General features: G+C 45.8%; 1 protein-coding gene across 23 annotated transcripts in view; it reads left to right on the top strand.

Moving 5' to 3' along the window:
• LOC137439766 (uncharacterized) overlaps positions 1 to 22365 on the top strand; it is a 99804-nt gene that overhangs the window by 65375 nt on the left and 12064 nt on the right. For 3 of the 23 annotated variants that reach the window (XM_078768253.1, XM_078768248.1, XM_068135843.2), the window contains 8 exons: positions 5987 to 6150; positions 6269 to 6371; positions 6814 to 6936; positions 7080 to 7118; positions 13125 to 13244; positions 19859 to 20004; positions 20098 to 20189; positions 20720 to 20973. In XM_078768253.1, the coding sequence (XP_078624379.1) occupies positions 5987 to 6150; positions 6269 to 6371; positions 6814 to 6936; positions 7080 to 7118; positions 13125 to 13244; positions 19859 to 20004; positions 20098 to 20189; positions 20720 to 20973 (1041 nt within the window). Of the gene's footprint in view, positions 1 to 5986; positions 6151 to 6268; positions 6372 to 6813; positions 6937 to 7079; positions 7119 to 13124; positions 13245 to 19858; positions 20190 to 20719; positions 20974 to 22365 lie in introns of all 23 variants that reach the window. The other 20 variants (XM_078768249.1, XM_078768254.1, XM_078768243.1 and 17 more) reach the window with 10 other exon arrangements.

The following is a 22365-nucleotide window of genomic DNA, read 5'->3' as shown; positions in this document are numbered from 1 at the left end:
ATTACATGACAGGAGGCCATGACAGTGTAAGTCGATTACAGTAAGTCTGTACCGGCCTAGGAGTTGTAACAGTAAGTAAGATTACATGACAGGAGGCCATTACAGTAAGTCCATTACAGTAAGTCTGTACCTGCCTTGGCTCCCAAGGGTACATGGTCGATCCACGTTAGATCCACGTCATGGAATTGCCGAGGGAGAGAACCGACGAGAGCCATAACGAGAGTTACTCGATACCCCGGAGTCCCCCGTTTTGAAATCACGAGACTCGAGCGCCCTCTGGCGGCAGCGCGTACGAATTACAAGCTCCGGCAAATAGTTTTACAAGCAAAACGTTTGCCACGAGTGCCCTCCGAAGGCTGCCCGAACGACCGGCATGGCAGATTACGACGACACACAAAACGACCGAAATGCGCCTTCCCAGCGAAGCGCGCAGAATCTCCCGACCTGCAGCACAGCGCGCAGAGGATCGGAGAAGATCGGCTATACCGGCTACCGGCTACCGAGAGAACGTCCCGGATGGATTGTCCATCCAGGGCCCGTTCGGCTAGACCACCGGCTGTACCGGCGACCGAGAGAACGTCCCGGATGGATTGTCCATCCATGGCCCGTTCGGCTATACCGGCTACCGAGAGAACGGGATTGTCCATCCATGGCCGGCTACCGAGAGACGTCCCGGATGGATTGTATCCATGGCCCGTCCTATTGACTACGCGGCGATACCGGCTACCGTCCCGGAGGGATTGTCCCGCGTCCCGGATGGATTGTCCATCCATGGCCCCGTTCGGCTATACCGGCTACCGAGAGAACGGGATTGTCCATCCATGGCCGGCTACCGAGAGACGTCCCGGATGGATTGTATCCATGGCCCGTCCTATTGACTACGCGGCGATACCGGCTATACCGGCTACCGTCCCGGAGGGATTGTCCCGGATGGATTGAGAAAACGTCGAGATCGAGAAATGGAAAACGTCCCGGAAGGATCGGCCATCCATGATGGTCCATCCATGGCCCGTCCTATCGACATACCGAGAGGATGGCCCGGATGGATGGATCAACATACCGAGAGGATGACCCGGATGGAAGCCCGGATGATGGATCGACATACCGAGAGAATGGCCCGGATGGATGGACCATCATCTCACCCCCTCACTCTTCCTTCCCCCCCCCCCCCCCCCCCCCCACGTTGTGAAGTGTGAGATAGCAGCCGCGCACCGCGCACCGAAGTCGAGCGACCTTCACAGTCTGGGTCAGAGGGAACGCAATCAGGCAGCGGCCGGGCGAGGCGTCTCGCAGTCTCGAAATGTGTGGAGGCGAGCCAAGAGACCAGTCCTAGAAGCAACAAGCCCAGAGTCAAGGGCGATCCGGCGGGCCGGTGCCCACGTGGCTTGCTCAGGAGATGAGGGAGTCGGGCGCAACGCTCAATGTTACCGTGTCGTGGGGGTCACCGTGCACCCCCAAATGCCCTGTGCCTTATCGATTAACGGCATAAATCCTCGATGTTGGCTAGTCACCCTCGAAGGCCGCCACGTTATGACACGCACGTTCGGGCAGGGGCAGTCAGGTTGAGTATTTCTGCTATCTGTAGAGGTACCCAGGTAGACGAACTCTGATGATGCTAGCGCGGGAAGCAGTTAATGGCGCTGTAGAGCAAACGCATGATTTAGTCGATGACGTCATCAATTGGTTCGGGCGCGTGCGGGCGGGTTTGACGGCGAGTTCCAGCTGAGCGGTATACCCAGACGGAGTAAAGTAGCACACCGAAATCTATAGTCTCGCGTCCATTGGGCAGCAGCATTCGAGCGGGCTCGAGATTGGTGTATGGAATACGAACCCGGTCGACGAGTGAAATGTATTATCTAGGGCGCACCGCGTACGAGGGAAACCGAAAGTTGAGCTCGGCCCTTGAACCAGTGCGGCTTCGCCGAGTCGAGAGGGCGAGCACGCCGAGTCGAGAGGGCGAGCACGCCGAGTCGAGAGGGCGAGCACGCCGAGTCGAGAGGGCGAGCACGCCGAGTCGAGAGGGCGAGCACGCCGAGTCGAGAGGGCGAGCACGCCGAGTCGAGAGGGTGAGCACGCCGAGTCGAGTGGGCGAGCACGCCGAGTCGAGTGGGCGAGCATGCTTGGCAGCGATAAACTGCACGACCTGAAGTAGCGTCTCGTTTGTTTAGCTGTCGGGTCAAAGGATCGAATACATATCACGACCTGAAGTAGCGTCTCGTTTGTTTAGCTTTCGGGCCGTGTTTTGTCCGGAGTTTTAGACATAGTTAGTCATATAGAATACACATGGTATACGATCATCTATCATAAGCATGAGCCCGAGTGTCGTGAAAGGCTATGAAGGTCCCGCTCGACGTCCTTAGAAACTCATCCGTGCTGCGGCGAGTCCTCGTATGGTGCCAAGCGAGCCTCCATTGAGGCGATTCTGGGCAGCGGAGTTCGCCGGCCTCGTTGAGTAGCCACATGTAGGTGGGATTTCGACGAGCCGCGATCAGAATCGCCGGCCTCGCAGAGTGGTGCCCGCGAAAGGCGCAGTGCGCGATTTGCGCGTAGGAGGTGATTCCACCGAGCAGCGATTGATCGGGTTGTGCCCGCGATGGGGCAGCGCGCGATTCGCGCGTAGGAGGTGATTCCGACATGCAGCGATTGAAATCGCCGGCCTCGCAGAGTGGTGCCCGCGTTGGGCGCAGCGTGGCTTCGCGTGGGAGGAGGTGATTCCGACGTGCAGCGATTGGAATCGCCGGCCTCGCAGAGTGGTGCCCGCGTTGGGCGCAGCGTGGCTTCGTGTAGGAGGAGGTGATTCCGAGCAGCGATCGGAATCGTAGGCCTCACAGAGTAGTGCACGCGACGGGTGCAGCGCGCGTGATTCGCGCGGGGAGGTGCTTCCGAGCAGCGTTCGGTCGGGCACAGAGTAGTGCACACGACGGGTGCAGCGTGCGGCGTCGCGTAGGAGGAGGTGATTCCGAGCAGCGATCGGAATCGTAGGCCTCACAGAGTAGTGCACGCGACGGGTGCAGCGCGCGCGATTCGCGCGGGGAGGTGCTTCCGAGCAGCGATCGGTCGGGCACAGAGTAGTGCACGCGACGGGTGCAGCGTGCGGCGTCGCGTAGGAGGAGGTGATTCCGAGCAGCGATCGGAATCGTAGGCCTCACAGAGCAGTGCATGCGACGGGTGCCGCGCGCGCGATTCGCGCGTGGAGGTGCTTCCGAGCGCGGCATGACAGTCAAGGGTGTCGTGAACACTCGCGTGGACATCTCATCTCGGGCCGAGGCACGCAAATCAGTTGGTCGGGTAGGCCGTCGGCTCCAAGCGGGTCCGTCGTTCCGACGGGGTTTCGGCCGCCGGACGTTGCCCAGTAGCATCGTTCTCCAGGCGTCTTGCCGGAGTCCGTCATGCCTGCTCCGGCGTTCGGGCCTCAGGAGAGCAGTTCGCCTTTTGACGACGCGGTCCCGCAAAAGGCTTGCGAGGTCCCCATCGCATCCGGTCCTTTCGAGGCAGACCGGCAGCGAGAGTAGTCGGAGCTCCGTAGCTGGAGCTAGCTCGACGGGTCCTCCGCCGGTCATTCTTCTCCGAGGTGGGCCTCGCAGGAGCGCGGAGAATGTCGGGATCGCTCGTCTGTGATTCGCGTTCATCCGGCCATCGCCAGACTCGTGTCCCGCCATTCCCGAAGATCATTATTGAAATTAAGTGTTGTGAAAATCATCCAAATCCACAACTCGTCCCATAGATAGGTTTAATTTCAATAAGATCGTGACATCATCCTGTAAAATACACCATGCAATATATATGTCAGGATCAAGGCATCATATGAGAAAGATTGGATATATCAGTCAATGCAAGCAAGCCTAGAATATAAGTGGGTACGTACCATTCAATTCTACATGTCATTGTATAAAGTCGCAGGAGTGGCCTCGAGTCGCGGACGTCCCGAGGTCTTATAGACACCGCCCAGTGGTTTAAGTGAGCGTCACACCTGGGTTCAACTTTGATCCATTTTCACCACATATGGTATGTGGCAAAGTATAGAAATGAAGGGCCATTCCATAGCTTGTAGAAGATGCCAAACAATAGAAAAGAAGGGACATTCAAAAAAAATCTTGTATGCATGCTGTACTACCCTTGTGTCCTTAGGAGGAACCAAGTAATGCTCTAGAAAAGTACCTATAAAGGGGCGCCTTGCATATATCGGTTAAAACCCATCTGTACGTGAAGTTTTCTGTCTACCTTGAAAACAAAAACACATAAGATAATGTGCATGTGTGTGAAATCTAATTTGTTAAAAAAAATTAACAAAGTAAGTACTAAGTATGTACTATGTACCAACCAATTGTAGACATGTTGGGTGTGATTTATTATTTGGGGCACGCGTTGGACAAGCACGATGTGGGTACACATTATAGGCAACAATTGGATTAGATGAAAGAATTGTACACATGTGCAGTACATCCTATTTTACCAATCTCTTTTGGACCATAATTGCACATTACATAAACTGGCAAGTGTTGACATTGCAGACATATTGGATAAACGTCATATATACATGATGGTGGGTGGTTCGTGTGCAGCCACCCGGCTGCTGGTTGCATCATTTTTCTGTGGGAGCATCTGCCACTGATGCAATGCCTCTCTATAACCAGTTATCTGGTACTCATTTTGCCGACCTCGGAAGGATGACAGGCTGAGTCAACCCCACTTGGTGTTAATCCAACGGGATTCGAACTCAGGACCTTAGGATCCCAAGCTTGCCACCCTAACCATTAGGCCAACACCAGGTAAATATACATAATGAATAATGATCATAATTAGAGATGATGGATGAATTGTACATGTAAACCCACTTCTGCAATAGAATATAAAACTAATATTATGTATGGCATTTAAATTTTTTACAGAAAAATGAAGGACTGCGAAGAGGTCCCTTTGAAACCACGAGACTGTAACTACATTGAAAATACATTTACTTCATGTATCTGTATGAATCAAATTGGTGCTCCCTTTATATGAACTTTCCTAGAGCATTACTTGGTTCCTCCTAAGAACCCAAGGGTAGTCCAGCATGCACATGAGGTATTTCTTTGAATGTCCCTTCTTTTCTATACTTTGCCACATGGCACATACCATTTATAAAGTTGCCTTTTCTATGCCCCTGGCATTTTCCCCAAGATTGCTATGGCGTCCGCTCTGAGCATTGAAAGGTCGACGGGTTGAATCGGGCCAGGTCATACCAAATACTTTGTGGTATGTGGTACTTTCTTGCTTGCCGCCCAGCATTTAAGGAGAAAGCACAGACAAGCAACCATTACCCAGAGTTGTCCCATTGCACCATTGAGGGTACTGTGTTGTATATATTGATATTATTATGCCTCCATTGACGGTCAACGGAGGCGTTGTGTTTTTGCGCTGTCCGTCCGTCTGTCCACCTGTCTGTGTGTCAGTGAAAAGTTTTTGTTACCGTGATAACTTCAAGACTGAAGGGATCTAAGTCAAACTTGGTCCAAGTATGTATAATCATTTATTAATGTGGGCGGAGGCATATCGGTCGAAGAGTGCCATTCTAGTTATTATTATTACAACAAAGAAACCTGCAACCAATCAACTGATGGGGAATAATTGAGTCTGGCTCACGATGTCAGTGTGACCATTTCTTAGCACAAATTCTGAAAATACTTTCAGTGAACCATCCATTGAGCTAACTGTGGGATTATGGTAATAGTGTTATCGTGGGAACCTCAAACTCTATGACATCCAACCCCTTCCATCTATTGGCACCTGAATGCTACATTTGTCTAGATTGGTGGAGTTAAGCATGAAATAATCTTGATTTAACACTTTGTTCCAAAGTGAATAGCAGCAACACCAGAAATATGTTTGTGATTGCGCTCTGGAAGCAGATTGTTTTCTGATTGCATCTCCAAAGTATACAGAATTCGGACATGTCCTGTTTCAGTTTCATCTCACCATTGGTGTGTTTCTCTATTTTTGTCGTTAGTGGTTCGTGGAGAAGCGTTCCTCGTGCGGGAGCGCCATGTCCACATGCAGCATGAGCAAGCGATGGAGGAACGGCGCAGGCGTCTTTGCAAGCAGCGGCAACATGAGGATCTTCGTCGGGCTGCAGTCGATGAGAAACGCAAGGCTCGTTTAGCCGAAGACAAGGTGCTAGCAGGGCACAAACATGTACAGTGTTTTAAAAAGTGAAATTTCTTGCTTTGTCATCTCGTCAGATTCCATTATGAGTGACAATGTCCTACACGTGTTGTGTGTGTGCGTTCAGGCCCGCTACGAGGCTGCTATTCGCCGAGCGCAGGAGCGGCATGCCAAACATGACCCTCGTGCTCGTTGCACCAGAGTTTCAGCATCGCGTATTCACAAGCCAGGTGATTTAGCTTAGAGAAATGGTTTTATTGGTTGAACCCTTCGTGTATGTACTAAATGAGATCCACACTTGAGGATCCAGTGTTAAAATTCAATTTCTGTAATGTATTGTGAAGGTGGTGGTGCAAATTCCATTAAGAGCAGGTTTATGAGTAATGCCTGAGCTTAAATGATACTTTCAAAACCATTGATGTTACATCACATGTCCCTGTTCTTCTCACCTTTGTGCAGCAAACCGATGCTCGTTGTCGCACACTGATGGTCCTTTGCTGTTGCATTAAATTATCTCTCTTAAAAATGTATTTTTTTGCTTTCTTTGTTTCTGACACCCTCAACCAAGAAGTCTGCATCTGCTCGTAATTTGCAAGTCGTGTATTTGAAGCTTGTCTTGGCCTGATGACTCCCTCCCTCCCAATCCCCTTCACCACTTCACTCCGAGTGCAGGTTCAGATCGGCGTTGCTTCTCTACCGTCAACCTTTCTCGACACAACCCTGTTGTACCAGTTGTGAACAAGCGTCTCTCCAACTCGTATGTGACGCTGTCGATGCACACTCCCGACAAGCCAGGTGGGTTGAATGTTGGGTCGTGTTCAAGGATGCATGATGGGTGCTTGGTGTGGGTGCTTGTCCTGGCTCTGGGTGCGGCGGCCTGTCTTGTGGCCATAGCCATGGCTTGCGGAATGATGGTTTTTGGCTCTTGCTATCCCCAGCAGGCTGTGGTGCCAGGAAGAAATTCCAGAGCAAACCGGGTAAAGTCCAGTTTTGTCATTCCTTGCCTAAATGCTCTGCCTCACTCCCTTGCATTGCTCAGCCCCTCCTGCCAGTCTTTCTCCATTCTTTTCTGACCATTGTACTAAAGTTAGTGATCCGTGCCACAATTTGCTCTTTGCTTTTTACGATGTATTCATTCTGAGAAAATTGTACAACCATCAATTCATTAGTTGACAGAAGGAACACATTGTTATGACGATTGGTTATGAATACTTTTGCATAACCAATGTTGTCACCACAAGGGGACTCAGCCTGCCAGAATAACTTGTCAGTTTGAAATTTGCTAAAGGCATCGTTGTGCCTCGTAATAGAATGGCAAGGTTGAGAAGCACACAAGCGTCGGACAGTAATGCCAAAGGAAGGAGTACTGATTACAAGCTTCAGAGCATTTTCAGCACAACGCATGTGCTTGCAAAATTGCAGTAATTTGCAAGTGGCATTTGCAACTGGTGGTGGTCTACATGCCCCACCGTATTTATATAATTTAAAGATTATTCATAATATATTAACGTTTTCAAGTTGAACGTTTGTATTGTGCGGTTCCAGACAGGAAGTGAGTTGAACACTTGCAGAGTTGAGTAAAACCACAATTTTATGTCAGCGTGCAGGAATGCTTGGGTTGGTCACGACTTGCTAAACAATTGAATGAGGGATTATTAGTCACGAGCAACGGTACCCGCCCTACGGGCGGGGCTTCAATTGGGAAGCCCAAATGAAAAGGTAAAATATCAGAAATTGAAGGCTTTTTTATTTTAAACGATTCATATAAACATCCGTTGAATCATATCACATGCAAATCATCAAAATCTAAACAGTACATGGCTAAACAGTACATGGACGATCACGTACCACGTACGTCTCGCTCGCTCTAATGTTGTCCCGATAATGATCCTTCCGCAGTTTCACCGACGGAAACCTTGTTACGACTTTTACTTTTTGTATACTAAATCGAGGCTCGTGAAAGAGCTAACATTTATTTCACAAACAAATCAACCAGACAAACAAAATATATAAAAAGAGGGAGCGGAAGACAAGATGGGGAGAGAAGGGGAAGCACACAAACACAACATTTGAGAGCAGGGAGATGTGTGGAAGGGAGAGGGCTTGGGTGGATGAGGTGTGGGAAGGGGGGTGGGGGGGTGGGAGAAGTATAAAACACAAGGACACCAAGGTCTTCCAGGACAGAAGTTGGTATTTCCAAAAAGTGGATTTGGGGTGAAATTAGCGGGGGCAGAAAAGAGCAAGGTTTTGGATGGGGGAAGATGAGAGATGGTGGTGAACAGCTGTTTTAGAACAGCTTCCTCAAGACAGTCAAGTTCGCTCATCTTTTCGGTGCACCGGCACGAGCCGAGAACGGCCCATGCAGGGGCTGATCCGAGTATCTCATCAAACCGTCCGATCGGTAGTAGCGACCGGCGGTGTGTACAAAGGGCAGGGACTTAATCAACACGAGTTGATGACTCACGCTTACTGGGAATTCCTCATTCGTGGGACACTGTCTCAAACCCCAGTCCCCATCACGGATGGGGCTCAGTGGTTTACCCGAGCCTGACGGCGAAGGGCAAGGTACACGCTGGCCCGTCCAGTGTAGCGTGCGTGCGGCCCCGGACATCGAAGGGCATTAAACATTAAACGTTCATTAAAGGATTACGAAACGAAAAACATTACGAAATTACGTTCACACCGTCACGTCAAACACTACCGTGAACACATACATCGTCACAATGAATGTTATGTGAACGCGAATGTTAGGCGGAAGTCTAAACCTGAGAATGCTGGAGACCAAAGCTGAAATTGGGAAAACTAAATAGCCTATTTTACTCCCAGGGGTCCCAGGATTACCCACCCAAAATATCTTTGCGATCGGTTCAGCAGTTTTTATGGTACCTTTGAACAGACAGACGGACATTTGGTGAATTATAGTAAGATAACCACAAATAGTTGTTGGTTCTTCATAAAAATTTTCATTTCACCACCATCTGAGGACCCCCAATCCAAAAGCTTGATTTTGGTATTCCTGTTATAACCACCCCCTCTCCTCCCCCCCACCCCCCTCCTCACATCTCCCCCACTCCTATCCAAAGACCTCCTCCTTCCAAGTTTCCTGCTTGCCATCCTGAGGGTTTCCTTCTCCATGGAATTCCTCTGCCCCTCATTCCTTCCCATCCCATTGTTTATCCTTTAAATGTTTTGTTTACTTATGTTTTACAAAATTAATGTTTTGTTTACCCTCACTGAGTTGTTTTTCATCACTGGAGAAAACCCTGTGCTTGCATAACACCAATTTCAAACAGGATATCTTTATTAACCTGGATTCCAAAGCTCACAGAACAGCTATTGTAGTTAGATGCACAACCAAACAGATACAAAAATTGGATTGGAATTGGACCCCAAAGCAAGGGCAAAGTTAAGCGTTCGCCTTGCACAAGAATGTTGCCAACTGCTGACCTCATGACATATTTTACCTGATTTTCGGTGAAAGCATCGATCATCAGGTCTTGGCGGATAATGATGTTCCATGTCCTAATGTTTGATCCACGAGAGGGTGGAAACAGTTTACATCAGAAATAAAATACAGCAGTCACTAAGCAAATAACCTGTACGTGTTACGACTACAGGTTGGGAATTCACACTGCATTCTGATGAATGAGTGAATATATCCAGACATTTGATCTTTGGCCTATGTTGACCTTTTGACTTCAAAACCAATGGGCTTCTATCTTATGACCAACTCCACCGTTTGGTGGAGTTTTATGAAGTTTGGTGGAGTTTATACACCATTGTAAAACAGAGCCTGGTGTTGGCTTAGCGGTTAGGGTGCAGGCTTGGGATCCTCGGATCCTGAGTTCGAATCCCGGTCGATCGCTGAATTAACGCCAGGGGATTGACTCAGCCTGTCATCCTTCCGAGGTCGGCAAATTAAGTACCAGCTTGCTGGGATGAATGATCCCGGTGTGTACCCCGATTTAGAATAGGGTACACCCTGTCCCTGCACATCACATCATAAGAGGTGACTAAGGGTTGGCGTCAGGAAGGGCATCCGGCCATAAAACATTGCCTCAAACAAGGAACCATGATTGTTATGGGGCCCGCAAGGCTAACCCCCGCTTTAGCGGGGAAAAATGGCCTCAAAACGATCATTCATTCATTCATATATTCCTGTATTTGTCCTTCCACTCTGCTGTCAGTGTCCCCCCTCTCTGTACTGTTCTTTTTGTCCTGTTGCATTCTGATCCATTCTAGCTCTTCCAGGAGCTTTGACTGTACAAAAAAGTTGAAGAAAAGAAAGAGCTCCCCCCTCCCCCCACTCCCCAAATCTACCATTTTATGAACTCCAAGTATCTTTGCTTTCAATCGATAGCTCGTAGATTAGTTCCTGAAAATCACCCTCGGGATTTATTGACCTGGGTACTTCAGACATATCTGCAATAAATCTGTTCCAAGGTCTTTTTTTTTTCTTTTTTTTTTGGGATACAGAATCGAGGCTTGTGTAAGAGCTAACACATTAAACATGAAAACATGCATTGACACATAAAACATTCAATGAAGGGAGCGGGAGACAAGAGGGGGAGAGAGGAAAGCACACAAGCACAACAACAGAAGAGAACAGGGACGTTGGTAGATCTGTGGAAGGGGGGCGGGCTGGGGGAGGAGGGAGGGTACGCGGTATAAAGCAAATGATCACTTCTAGGAATTTCAGGCAAGAAGTTGGGGATTTAAAGAGGCGGATTTGGGGTGTTTTAATGGGGGTAGAAAAGATCAAGGTTTTGGATGGGGAAAATAAGAGAACAGCTGTTTTAAAGACCTGGAGGGAGGAGAGGGATTGAAGAGAGTGTGGGAGTTTGTTCCACAGGCGGGAGAAAAGAGGAGTGAAGGTCAGCAGAGAGTCTTGATTTTGGCAGTTTCACCAGAAGAGGGTTGCTGGCAGATCTTGTGCGTCCTGCAGGAATGTTTGGGGGATAGAGCACAGACAGAACAGGGGGAGCAAGGCCGCAGAGGAGTCGGTAGAAGATAAAGACCACCTTACCTGCCTGTGGTGAGAGAGAGAGAGAGGTCTTGACTTGAATGTTTTATTCGATGTCAGAATTATTTGAAGGGGTGAAATTGGGGTAGTTTATAATTGAATTTAAAATTGGTTTTCTCTACTCTCGTAGCCAATGTGTGGCACGAAACGGAATCTTTTCATTCCCTCTCGGTGTCGAGGCTGGAGTGCCCAAGGCAGTGTTCGTGGCCTGGTCCTCTTGTTGATCTTCATAAATGATTTCTGACTGGAAAATCCGCTTTATCTATTTGCTGATGACATCAACCTCTGCTGTGACATCCACCATCCTTCAGACAGGCAGCAGCTTCTTCCTTCTCTTCAGACCTTGGAAGAAAAAAAAAATCACAAAAACTTTCAATCCTGACAAATCTCACGCTCTCACTATCTCACGCTCTCACTATCTCTTTCCAAAAGGACCGTCTAGCAAACCCTCCATCGACCTTGTTAACAATCCTCTTGAGGAAATTCAGTCATTCATACTCTGGGGTCTGACCGTCAGCCATGACCTTTCTTGAGCAAACCTTTTCAAAGTTGGCCTCCAAAGCCAGTTGCCGACTGGGCATCCTCCATTGTGGAAAGTCCTTCCTTGGCACACCTGAACTCCTATCCACTTAAAAGGCCTTCATCCGCACCTTGATGAAGTACTACTCTCCCCTCTGGGATGGCTTCCCTGCTGAAGGTTATTTAATATTTTAATAATTATTTAATATTTTTCTTCAATCCAATATGGCTGCCAAACCATGTGACCTGTGATGTCATAAATTGAATATTTCAAAACAAATGGGTCATAGATCATGTGCATGCAATTTCAGGTTTTTAGGATAAGGAATTTGATTCAATCATTTTTGGCTGGTTAGGCTGGATAGGAGTAACATTTCACGTATGATGTCATCATTATCATGCTTTTGTTCCCCATTGGGAGTACTTGACAATGTGCCACGTTTCAAATTTTTCCATTCAGCAGTTTCTGAGAAATGTTTTTTTAATTATTTGCTTTTCATCCAAGATGGCTGCCATACCACGTGACCTATGACGTCACAATTATCATAAAAACATTCTGCATGGGTGTTACTCCTATCCTGAACATTTCGTCTCAATTGGATATATGGTTGCTGAGAAAAACGAGGTTTAGCCCATACGGACGGACCGATGGACAACCCGAAAACATAATGCCTCCGGCGACTTTGTCGGCGGAGGCATAAAAAAGCAGCATCAAGTTGGCCATCCTCTCCATCTACAAATCCAACTTCAGACGACTGTATGAAATTTACTTTGCACAATTGTAACATTGCAGAATGGCGTACTGAACATGCTTCATCGGTTCATGTTTGTTCTGTCTAGATGATCTCTACCTGTGCTTGCTTACCATGCTTTTTCGCATCCGGCAATTGTGGCTTTGCAGCTATCAAATGTGTTTCTGTCCCTCCGTGTATGTCTTTAAATGGTGCTGCAGATTAATTCGACAAATTATTTGCAGTTACTTTGTGAATTGACAGGTATTTTGGTAACTGCTCATAATTTGATTGACAAATCTCATCAATGTGAGCCTGTAGTTTTATCCTCCAAATTAGATGCCAAGTTGCAGTTTGCATGCTGCCATTGCATCATCGTGATCTGCCCTTTGCAACCAGAAATTGTTTATGAAGCTTTTGATGAACTACGACGATAAATGACAAATGACTATTATTTGCTTCATGCAGATTGTCGTGGGTTGATCCAGCAGGTGTGCCACCAAATAATATATTTCCACACCAGTTTTTCACACTTTTTATCTCTTGTTCATCTGCCTTCACTGTGGCAGGGCATCCATGGGCTAATCTTCATGCCCCCCAGCTCCTGACACCTGTATCCAAGATGTCAGGAATACTGCTATTATTTTCATTTTTGGCCCTTCTGGGGCTGTTTTTCATTTTGGGTTTTGAATGGAATGGTGGCTTTTCAGGCCGACGGTCAACGCTGAGCCCAGCTGAGATAAGCATCGTGAGCCGGTTACTCACCCCAACCCACTCTTCACTTGCACGCAGCCGCAGTGTCGCCACTTTGAGTGATTCTCAGGATGCAGGTAACCCTTTTTTGCCCAGAACATGGCAAGTTATGGTGCATAATTATTTCCAATACCTCCCACAAACACATGCTTCATTCCATTATGCATTGAGGCAAAGGCACACAGCCATTCCACGACAACTTTTGTTTTTCTTTCACCAAAAAGGTTAGGTAGAGTTGAGGTTAATCTTGCTTCTGCACAAATCAAACTCGCTACCTTTCAATGGCATCCTCATATATATATATATATATATATATATATATATATAGATATAGATATAGATATAGATATAGATATATATATAGATATATATATACTTGGCATTTAATATGGAATATATATTTTTTCTTGACTTGGGTTTACTTTCTGAACTCAGTATATCAATCTGGTGAGTTTCTTTTACCCTTTGGTGATGTCTTTGTTGAAAGAATCATGCCACTGATTGTCTTTCGCAGCAAGAAGTCAATAACAGGATTATATCACAGGTGGCGTGACAAAATGTAAGGACAGGTACATTTGACGATTGGCTTCACAATCGGGTATATAAGGGTTGTTGCGTTCCGTATTAGTGGAAAACAACTGCCGCACGTCTACAAAAGTTATTGCGGCTTCCTCTGGAGATGGTCCGTCAACTTGACAATGCTGTTTGTCATGGAGTGGTGGCTTTACGAAGTTCTGGCATGAAACAGCGTGCTATTGCTCGGCAGTATGGCCTCACTCAAGGTCAGGTGTCAAAGACCCTGAAACGAAATGCTCAGAGGGGTGTCCCTACTCCAATACCGAGGCCAGGACGTCCACGCAGAACCACAAGGAGAGATGATCGCCAGCAGCACCGGTTAGTCCGCAATGGCCGTACCAAGTCAGCTAATCGGCCTAGGGCTGAGTGGCAGCAACTGACAAATGTGCCTGTATCCAGAAGGCTAGTCAACCAACGACTGGTTCAAGCAGGCTATCGTGCCAGGCATCCCCTGAGAAAGCCACGCCTGACCAGACAACACAGCCAGCGCCGATTGCAGTGGGCCAGAGAGCAGCGTCAATGGCAGCCAGGACACTGGAATCACGTGACCTTCAGTGACGAGTCTAGATTTCTGGTCTATCGTCAAGATGGCCGTGTCCGAGTGCGCAGACAAGTGTATGAAGCCCACAGCGAAGATTGTATAGTGCCAAGAGTCCAAGCTGGAGGTGGTGGGGTGACTGTTTGGGCTGCTTTTCATGCACGGGGCAAAACTGACCTGGTTGTTCTGAATGGAAACCTGAACCAGTTCAAGCACAGGGTCATTCTGGAAGAAACATTGCTTCCATTTGCTCGTGCAGCCTTTCGAGGAAACTTTGTCTTCCAAGATGACAATGCACGGCCTCATCGTGCTCGCATGATCCAACACTTTCTTGCTGACCGTGGTGTAGAGCATATGGAGTGGCCTGCCATGTCCCCGGATATGAATCCGATAGAGAACTTGTGGGCAGAATTAACGCGTCAAATCGACCACTTGGACCAGCAGCCCACCTCTGTGCATGAATTGCAGCAGACTATTGTCACTGCATGGCAAGCGATTCCTGTCCAAACCTTGGCAAATCTTGTGAACAGCATGCCTCGACGTGTACGTGCTCTCCTGAATGCTCGTGGGGGTTACAAGAAGTACTGAACTGTAATTTTACTGTCCGTAATCCCAGTCGTAATTTAGCTTTTGTTTTTGTTTAAAAATTTTTTGGCTAATGTGCAAAATAAAGAGATACTTCTGGAAAACGTACAGAAGTTTAACACAGCACTGTCAGTGAATTGAGTTCGATATCAGTTTACATCACTTTCAAGGATCAATTTATTTGCTTTGAAATGTCAAATGTGGTTTTTGTTTCTTCTAAAGGTCACATTAACAAAATCTAGAATAATTTAAACATGATTCCAATTAACTTTTGGTTCTAATTCATCTTGAAAAGTAAGTTCACCCCCACAAAAAAATATTCCATATTAAATGCCAAGTCTGTATATATATATATATATATTTATATATATATTTATATTAGTATAAAGCCCGTCAAAAATGACGGGTTGGAACAGTTTATTTGATACTGCAGCCGCGTGAGCGTGCCAAAGTCTGAAGCCTGGGCCTAGTGTCAGGTGTGCTTATATCTTCTTTATTAGATATCTTGCAGACATAAATGGACACTCTGTTTACTCTGCGCACTTTGCACTTCACATTCAGCGAATGTCACCTCCCTGTGCCTTGTATTTATTGTGATTTTAAAAACACTGCTTCCGTACACCGACCTTGAGACTCGGTTTGCAAGCCACCGTCTACAATTCCAATGTACGAGACATAATTACTCTTCTTTTGGGTATTTAGGGTCTTTGGGATCTTTGGGGCCTTTTGGGTCTTTAAGGGTATTTGATGTATTTTGGGGGTCTTCATGGTCTTTTGGGTCTTGGGGTCTTTTACAGTCTTTTGGGTCTTTTACAGTCTTTTGGGTCTTCGGGGTCTTTTTTTTTTTCCTTTCTTTTTTGTATGCTGAATCGAGGCTCGTGAAACAGCTGACATTTACTTCACAAACAAATCAACCAGACAAACAAAATATATAAAAAGAGGGAGTGGAAGACAAGAGAAGGGGAAGCACACAACATTTAAGAGCAGGGAGATGTGTGAGAGGGAGAGGGCTTGGGGGGAGGAGGCGTGGGAAGGGGGGGGGGGGTTAATCTTATGGGTCTTTGGGGAATTTGGGGTCTTCAGTGTCTTTTGCTTTTTTGGGGGGGGGGGGGGGGGGGGGAATATTTAAGGGTCTTTGGGGTCTTTTGTGTCTTCAGGGTATTTTGGGTCTTTTGGGTCTTCAAGGGTATTTGGTGTATTAAGGGTCTTTGGGGTATTTTGGGTCTTTAAGGGTCTTGGGGTCTTTACAGTCTTTTGGGTCTTTGGGGAATTTGGGGTCTTCAGTGTCTTTTGGGTTTTTTTTTTTGGTCTTTTGGATTTTTAAGTCTTTTGGGTCTTCGGGGTCTTCAGGGTCATTTGGGTTTTTTGGGTGTTTGGGGTCCATTAGGTCTTCAAGGACTTTTCTGTCTTTTGAGTTTTTGGGTCTTGAGTGTCCTTGGGGTATCTTGGGTCTTTGGGGTATCTTGGGTCTTTGGGGTATCTTGGGTCTTTGGGGTATCTTGGGTCTTTGGGGTATTTTGGGTCTTCAGAGTCTTTGGGGTCTTCTGGGTCCTTGGGGACTTCTAGGTTTTCATCGTCTTTTGTGTCTTTCACAGTTTTTCACAGTTTCACAGTTCATGATACAGGGTATTTTGGGTCTTCGGGTGTTTGGGGTCCATTGGGTCTTTGGGGTCTTCTGGGTCCTTGAGGTATTTTGGGTCCTCAGTCTTTTGGATTTTTGGGTCTTACCAAAATTTTGGGTCTTAGGGTCTTTGGTGTCCATTGGGTCTTTCGGGTCCTTGGAGTCTTCTGGGTGTTCATGATATTTTGTGTCTTTAACAGTCTAAAGGGTATTTTGGGTCTTTGGTTATTTTGATTGTTTGGGGAAAATATACACGACTAAAAGTTAGCCAGTGTCGCCTTGCTGTGCTCCAGGTGGGTCTCATGACCCAATACAATTGGAGTTTAAACTCTCTGAGGAAGCTGGTGTTTCTCGGTTTCATGGCAGTATGAAAAGTGCCTGTGGGTTTGTCATTTTTGGACTATGTACACTGATTGGTAGGCACTCATAAGCATTTGTCATTTACAGACTGTGTACAGTGGCAAGCAAGTGCTACAGTGCATATTTTATGTATCGCATATTTTATGTATCGCATATTTACATATACAATCGGGCCTCTACGAGGCACCCTGGTTACAACAAAGCATTCAGAACGTGCTTTTGTCAATGCATAGTTACCTATTCACGATCCACATTGCTGGAAATTACCCAGAACTAAAGAAAGATCCCTTTGTCCCGACAAATTGAATGCAGATACAAGGCCATACGTTTGAAAATCCTCTGCGCAGATGAGTTTGCCTAAATAAATAATGCAAAAAATCAAAATAAATCATTGCTTTATTATTACCTGTGTTTTTGCATTGGTCTGGTGTGTGTTTACCTACGCAAACAGCTTGGAGATACTGAATTTAGGCTTTTGGTAACGGAATTTAAGGTTTGCAACTTAATTTTGCCGACTCCATAAGGCATTCTGTCTTCATATGTTTAAAAACTTGCAAAATGACTTCTACTGTACCATAGGCTACTGCATTTGTTGTCAGGTTTGGAATTGAACTCAGCTCATACATGTAATCGCTATCTCTTTTGCAGCCTCTTCCGTAAATTGTTACTAAGCCAAATTCAATCAACGCATCAAAATGGAAAGATGCTCACTTAACGTTTTCCTTTTTGGGTTTCGTATCCAACCCTTAACGTGGAAATTCGACTTGGAATAATAAATTACGACTTTTGGCATTTCATAGCAACCTATTGGAATGTAAAGAATTGTTTTATTTTAAACCGTTTGACATATTTGTATTAAAATATTAGTGGCAACACCTGCCCTGTGGGTAATGTGCTGCGGCACATTCTTGGAGCTGCACTTTATAATTTTTGTCATTTTTTGGGGTTTAAGAGATTTTATTGATCACTATATATATCATACTCTGTATCACAAGATAGTGAGATGATTTGTTATACCGGCTACGATCAAAGGTGGCGCTTTTTCTGCCACATGTAAATTTTGCAGTTTTGGAGATGTCCACGTTTGCTCCATTGTGGTAAGATTATACCTGTAAACTTGGAGCTCATTCTAATCAATCGGTCCTGATTTACTTGATTTATTTAGCTGCTTGCAGAATGCAAGCACAATCCACTTGATCGAATATTTTGATTCTGATGCACCATACTCTGTTTCAAAGCATTGGTGCTGCCGAAGCAGTTTCTTTGCAAGGGTTGTACTGGGTGGTTTGCCATTTTCGTCCCAGCAGTAGTTAGGGCAGGTGATCGCTCACCTACTCTTCATGTGATCTTTAACACCCCACCAACTAATGCTGGCAGAAGGGACGCTCGTTTAACGTCCATGCGAGAGACAGCACATGCATTCATGAGTCGCCCTGCCTGCGAGACACTAGGTTAGCTCGTTGCTTGGTATGCAAACAATGCTTGTGTATCAAAACAAACAAACTCAAAATGCATTCCTTATTTGTTATATTTATAGATAAATTAGAAATGTGAACAGCATACCTCGTTTGATTTCCCACCTGAAATGAATGTTGCTGTCAATGGTTTGACTTGTTCATGCTGTCATTTATTTGATTTTTCAATGGTGTGTGCGCATATTTACCTTTGCTATTCAAATACGTATATATATATTTTTCCCTTGTCGTTTTTTTTCTTTCCAAAATGAATCAAAAAATAAAAATATTTTATCTTTCTCAAAATGAAGAATCATCATACACAAAAACTTCCTTGTCGGTTTGCTGATCTGGGTTAACCCCTAACTGTGCACACTCTGTTAACATACATTCCACACTGCATGCACGTTGCATCCTACATTTTCTTAACTCCACTCATAACTGCATGATATAATTTGAATCATTGCTAACTGTACCACTTTAACCAAAAATGTATCATTTTGAGAATGCCATGTTGCCTGTCTTTTGTCCAGCTGTCCATTTTCATTGTGCCCTTGCTTTGCTGCATGTCCACCATCAACATATCTTTGTCTTTCCTGGCTTCTTCCTCTTTGCTTACAATCAAATACCACTTTGCGTTCCTCCTTAAAGCTGAATTGACTTCTTTATGGTGTGGTTTTAGGAGGGGGCGATTTGGGTGATTTAATTCCCTCCCCCCCCCCCCCCCCACCATTATCCTTTTTACTTTTCGAGTGAAATTGTGGGAGTGGGTGGTACGGCGTTGGAGCTGCCTCATTTTTGATCTGGCTTATCTCGATTTTTCATTTTGTGAACCAAAGTCCATCTTTTTTATTATTATTATTAACAGGAGGGGATTGAACATTTGGAAGTTTGTTCTGGATTAATTGGCTGGTTGGGCCACACAGGCCATGGTGATGATTTTGAGGTTGCACCGCACGCCCAACTCTTTCTGTGTTTATATTTTCTTTGCTTTCCAGGTGGTTGATTTTTGTTCTTTTTTGTTTTCTTTCCTGTCCTTTGATCCCCTTACCCATCCCAACTTTCCACATTCCTTCCACGTATCTCTCTCCTTGGACTTTGATCATGGGTCACTTGTTTTTCTTGTGCTTTTATTGATCGTTTTCTTCATTCATTTTTATTTTTGCTTCCCGCTGCCAATTCTATTTCTTCTTTTCCTAATTCCTACCCAACATTTACATTTGTCCATAATTCCCACCCAACATTTACATTTGTCCATAATTCCCACCACCGCACTGCTATCGCATTTTCATTCCCCTCGCTTGTTGTATTTTGTTCCTCCTATCTATCATTGCTGAACTTTCCTCCTACATCCTGATCCTCCCATTACATGTTATTCAAACTACATCTACGTCATTGCCATCGTATATTTCCTTCTGTCTACCATGCTCTGTTTTTGTTTGTTTCGTACGCATGTTTTGTGCAATCTACTGTTTGGCCTGTGTACCCCCGTTGCTGTTCTGTGTTCTGTGTGCCGTGTTTGCGCTGTATGTATGCACGTGCCACGTGACTGCGCAGTGCTCCCACTTTGCCCCCGCTCAGTCTTTGCCAGTCCCTCGTGTACACCGCCTTACCAGTTTGGCGTGCGAAGTCACAGCACAGAAAGGCATCGCCGATCACGATCGTCATTGTCGACAGTGCGCCGAGACACTGCATCACCTCTGGTAAGGATCACCAGCACTCAACACCATCGAAAGGACAAGTTTTCCTTGAGTCTCAGACGTTTTGACTTTTACATTTTCCATTGTATTCTTCAGACCAATCGTATTAAGAGGGAGTCTCTTGATCCAAAACTGTTCAGCCCTACAAACCGGCCCCCTCGCCGTTCTGAACCGCTTTTGACTACACGGTACGATACCTGGGCATGACTATCACAAGTGCATTTAGGCCATTCTATTCTCACCCCATAATGTCCTCTGAATCGAACTTGTCTGGGCCTGGTCATCCTGGCTTTGAAATCCTCTAGGCTCTGATTATTATTTTGGTGTGAGCAAATCATTTGGTTGCTTTATGAACGTAGCTGGCCTTTGAATGAAGTGTCGAGATGTATGTCATTACTGCTTGGAAAAGGTGGGGTGGGAGGCAAGGCAAGGCTGAGAAGAGGAGGGGGGCAGGGTGGGGTAGGGGGCAGTTGAGGTGGGAGTGGGGGGGGGGGGGGGGTGGAATTTTCTTGAAGAGTTTATTTGTCATATTGATTCTGAAAGCAGTATTATAACACTTTCCCTTTCGGAGGCAACATGTTGGTCTTCATTCGGTGTTGTACTCATTTACTGCCATTATTAGAAGAAAAACTGCACGTTCAAATTTCGTCTGCTTTTAATATCGTGCCATTTGGAGAATTATAATTAACTGCTGTGGCTTGCTGCTCCGCATTTATAGACAAAGCCCAAAGCCTTCTCGAACTCGCCCAAGCATTTCTCCAGTGCCCACCAGTTGCCGTTCCCCAGTCTTGGCCTTGTCAAAGGTTGACAAAGCAAAGGGGATTCTGGAAAAATCCCTTCCACTGAAATCTCGAAGGTCGGTGGGCAAGTCACCAGTCCGAGGGAAGCATCTCGAGGAACCTTGCATAGATGAAGCTCGCGGTCCGAGCCCACTTGCATCGGCTGCTTCACAGAAAGAAACCGAGTCCATAGGTTTGTATTGGGTTTTTCTCTTTTATTGACCTATCTGCAGCATTGTGTATGTTTTTTCCTTTAACTTAAAATTTAGTTGTTTTGGTCTCAATTGTGACAAAAACTCAAACGTGAAGTGTTGCATATCACTGAAGATTTGCATGCAAAGGAGACTTGATTATTTTGGTGACATAAATCTCCAATTATTGATTCCAATGGGTTTTTTTAATTTGTTATGCACGTGAAGTGGAAAGGGGTGTTAAGCAATTAGTTCACTCGGTGTGTCTTTGTCTGTATGCAGACGTCAATTTATGATCGAAAAACTACTTGATGTCAATTGAATATTATATTTTGAACAAGAATTGAAGCATGAACCTGCAGTTTAGCAATACTTTGGCTCTGAATTTGTCAAATTGTATGGAATCTCGTTCTGATCGCGCATCTGCACAGAGGATCAAGATAATTTTTAAGCGGTGAAGCCCCCGTTAGGATTGTTAGGGTACCGTAATTCTAATGGGTTCTAAAGGGTTTTTCAAATGAGTTTTAAAGGGTAATTGCAGTGGGTTCTGAAGGGTAATTCTAATGAGTTATAGAGGGTTCTAATGATTTCGTTAGGTTCTAGGCTTTGGCTATTTCATATCAAAAATGCCAAATTGAACCACTTCTTTCAGACACGGGTGTTGAGATTGAGATTCAGACAAAATGGCGGCTCGTAGTAAAACGTATGCTCAAACACAAAGCAAGTGTTTAAAAGACAATTCCAATGCTTTTTGTTAAAAAGACCCCATGGAATTCCAAAGGGTAAGTTCAGATTGGCCAGGGAAAGAGATTGTAATGAAACTCATAATTAATATAGTTATACTAACTATTATTACTTGAAGAGTGTGCCCGCCCTTCGTGCAATCTTACTCCAAGTTTGTCCTTTTTCCTCAACATTGTGTGGGGTAAGGAGTTCTATTAACTCTCTAGTTAGGTTATTTCTCCAAAATAACCTCAGAGTGGTTCCCGGTGTCTCTACGTACGTATGTCCATTAGCATTTGACTAAAACATCTCACAAACTACCCGACCGATTATGGACCAAATTTGGTATGATGCATCAGGACAGAAAGGTCTCCATGGGGTTGTGCTCCCCATCTGGATGCACCCCCTATAAAGGGTGTAAAAGGGGGATTTTGCCCCAAATATTGGTATTTAATTCAAACATCTTCTCGGAAACTGCCAGACAGACCCAGACCAAACTCGCCACGATGCATCGGGGGACCATACCTCTAACGTTAAGTAATGCTCATCATGGCTGTATCTCTCCCGGAAAGAGGGTCAATGGGTCTCCTCCCCGAATCCCTCCTTTTCATGAAAACATATTTTTGTCCACAACTACCTCGGTGAGTTGGACCAAATTTGGTACAATGCAT

Source organism: Myxine glutinosa, chromosome 14 (assembly GCF_964187855.1).
Source record: "Myxine glutinosa chromosome 14, kmMyxGlut1.1, whole genome shotgun sequence".
NCBI lineage: Eukaryota > Metazoa > Chordata > Myxini > Myxiniformes > Myxinidae > Myxine > Myxine glutinosa.
Note: the sequence above shows the minus strand (reverse complement) of the source record. Positions and strands in the feature narration are given on the sequence as shown.